The 2,334-nt window shown below is 38.0% G+C and overlaps 1 protein-coding gene across 1 annotated transcript; it reads right to left on the reverse strand.

Annotated features, from left to right (window-relative positions):
- Positions 1–445: 445 nt before the first annotated feature.
- Positions 446–1,954, reverse strand: LOC124925008 (spermidine coumaroyl-CoA acyltransferase-like). Its single transcript, XM_047464986.1, has 2 exons — positions 1,316–1,954; positions 446–1,126 (listed from the first exon to the last, which is right to left on the reverse strand). Exons 1-2 carry the CDS (start codon positions 1,952–1,954, stop codon positions 446–448), a joined length of 1,320 nt encoding a protein of 439 aa, XP_047320942.1.
- Between the last annotated feature and the right edge of the window lie 380 nt (positions 1,955–2,334).

Below are 2,334 nucleotides of genomic sequence, written 5' to 3' on the forward strand. Positions count from 1 at the left end.
ATCCTACATCTGAATCAAATTCTTTCTTGTTAAAGAATCTCTTTCTAGTTGATCTGGAACAATTAGGAGGAGACACCCCCTTCTCCTGAAGTTACGGGAAGTTCTTTAGACCAAAACCAAAGCAAGCTACCCTGATAAAAATAAATGAATTCCAAAGATCTTAGACAAACCCAAAGATTTTGGGCAAATCCAAAGATAGGGCAAATCCAAAGAAGGTTTTCTAAACAATAAAATACACGAAAATGAAAAGTGACATCAAACATACATAAACATAATCAATATTATATTTATTCAAATAAAATTTGATTTTACATCGAATTATCACTCCAAATTACACAATATTATATTTATTCAAATAAAATTTGATTTTACATCAAATTATTACACTCCAAATTACACATAATAATAGTACGTAATTGCATCATACCTTGCAGATTAACTTTGTTCATTTGTGAAGAGAGTGAATTTCTTGCTTAAACTTGTCCATGGCAACCTTGGGAAGTCCAATGAAAACCTTAACTCCATCTTCAATGGAATTATCCAACCTAAGTGGAGGCAACAAAATACACATATCATTATTGTTTGTCATATTATGAGGAACTGGCACGATATTCACACACCCTCCCCATCCAAAATCCTCTTCCTCCCTAATACCAGCTCCTCGCCAATCTGTTACAAACATTCCTCCTCCTCTATTTTTCAATAATTGCCTTCTACTCTCCGATCGAGTCCTCTCCGACGAACTCAATGAACGTCGAATGAACTCGGGTTGAGAACAGATGTTCTTGGTCTCTTTAATCAGCTTAACCATGTTAGAGAGAGGGCCCTCAACTAGGTCTCTCCCTATAACAACTATTGGCGATGATACTACGAAGGAGTTACCATAATAGCCCTTTGGTAGTTTGCGATGATCTAAGCGATCTCTGAACCCCATCATCATGATAAATACCGTTTTGTCATCAGGATTAAACTCCAACGCTTTAAATCTCGATCTCCAAATGTAAGAACTCAGTGCCTCGAATGTGGTTACGTTGTCTCCCATTTCCGTCGCTAATTCAAGCTTTAGCCTCTTTATTCCATCGCTAGATATATTGACGCATACATTTATCAACTCAGAGGAAAGTTGCTGGGAATTTGGCAAATTGATTGACTGAGAATTATCCTTCTCCTTCTCCTTCTCCTTCTCCTTCTCCTTCTCCTTCTCATTCTCCTTCTCCTTCTCATTCTCCTTCTCCTTCTCCTTCTCCTTCTCCTTCTCCTTCTCCTTCTCCTCATCCTCATCCTCATCCTCATCCTCATCCGACATAATATTTACTATAAGCCTTTTCCTTTCCCAAACAGGAATCACCGACGGTTCAACCTTCCCGCCGGCCAATTCGGTCAATGCTTTAAACAACTGAGCAGCTCCAAACACGTCAACAACAGAGTGTAATATGCTCATCCCGACGATGAATCCGCCGCAGGGGAACACAGTTACTTGGAGACGGAGAGGGTGGTATGGTTCATGATCCTTATTGATGGGCGGCTGGTTATAAAATATGAACTCTTTGAATACCGACGTAATCTCTCCATCCATATAATTAAGAGATCTCAGATCGCAATTCAGTACGGCTGCCTCAAGGAACGGGACTCCAATATCTTCATCCGAGTTGAATGTTATGCGAAGGCTTCGGTCAGGGTACCTCATGATTTTTCCGGCGAGAGGGTAGTAAAACACGAGAGTTCTAGCCAGACCCTGTCTCAGAGCAGAGACAGGGTCGGGGCAATTGCCATTGGGAGGGGCCACAGCGATCGGACGATAAACATAGAGGGTGTGCGTGAAATTCTCGAGGATGTAACGATTGTCAATCGTTGAGAGGGAAAGGTCGTCGTGACAAGGTATGGGTTCAGAGGGTTTCACCAAAAGAGGTTCCTTTCTCACAACGCAAAAAGAAGTTGGTTCATGACCGGCCATGGATGAAGATGGTGCTCAAACTCAGTTTAAACCAAGATTGTAGTGGAATTGAGTTGGCTGTTGCTACATTGCCTTGCGATCTATTTATAATCCAACTAATGGTAGGTGAGATCTAATTTTTCTATTTATTATAAAAATTATAACAATTTTTTTGTGGGGTGTTTAAACCATTCTCATTATAATTCATTTAAAATATATATATATATATATATATATTATATTTTTATTAAACTTTGATATTTATGTGATTTTAATTTTTGTCATTCATCCAAATTCCAGATGTTTCAACCTTTATTTTGAATATAAGATAATATATATATATATATATAATATATATTATAACTATATTGTTATATAACCTATCTAACCCTATAATATAA

Source organism: Impatiens glandulifera, chromosome 2 (assembly GCF_907164915.1).
Source record: "Impatiens glandulifera chromosome 2, dImpGla2.1, whole genome shotgun sequence".
NCBI classification, from domain to species: Eukaryota; Viridiplantae; Streptophyta; class Magnoliopsida; order Ericales; family Balsaminaceae; genus Impatiens; species Impatiens glandulifera.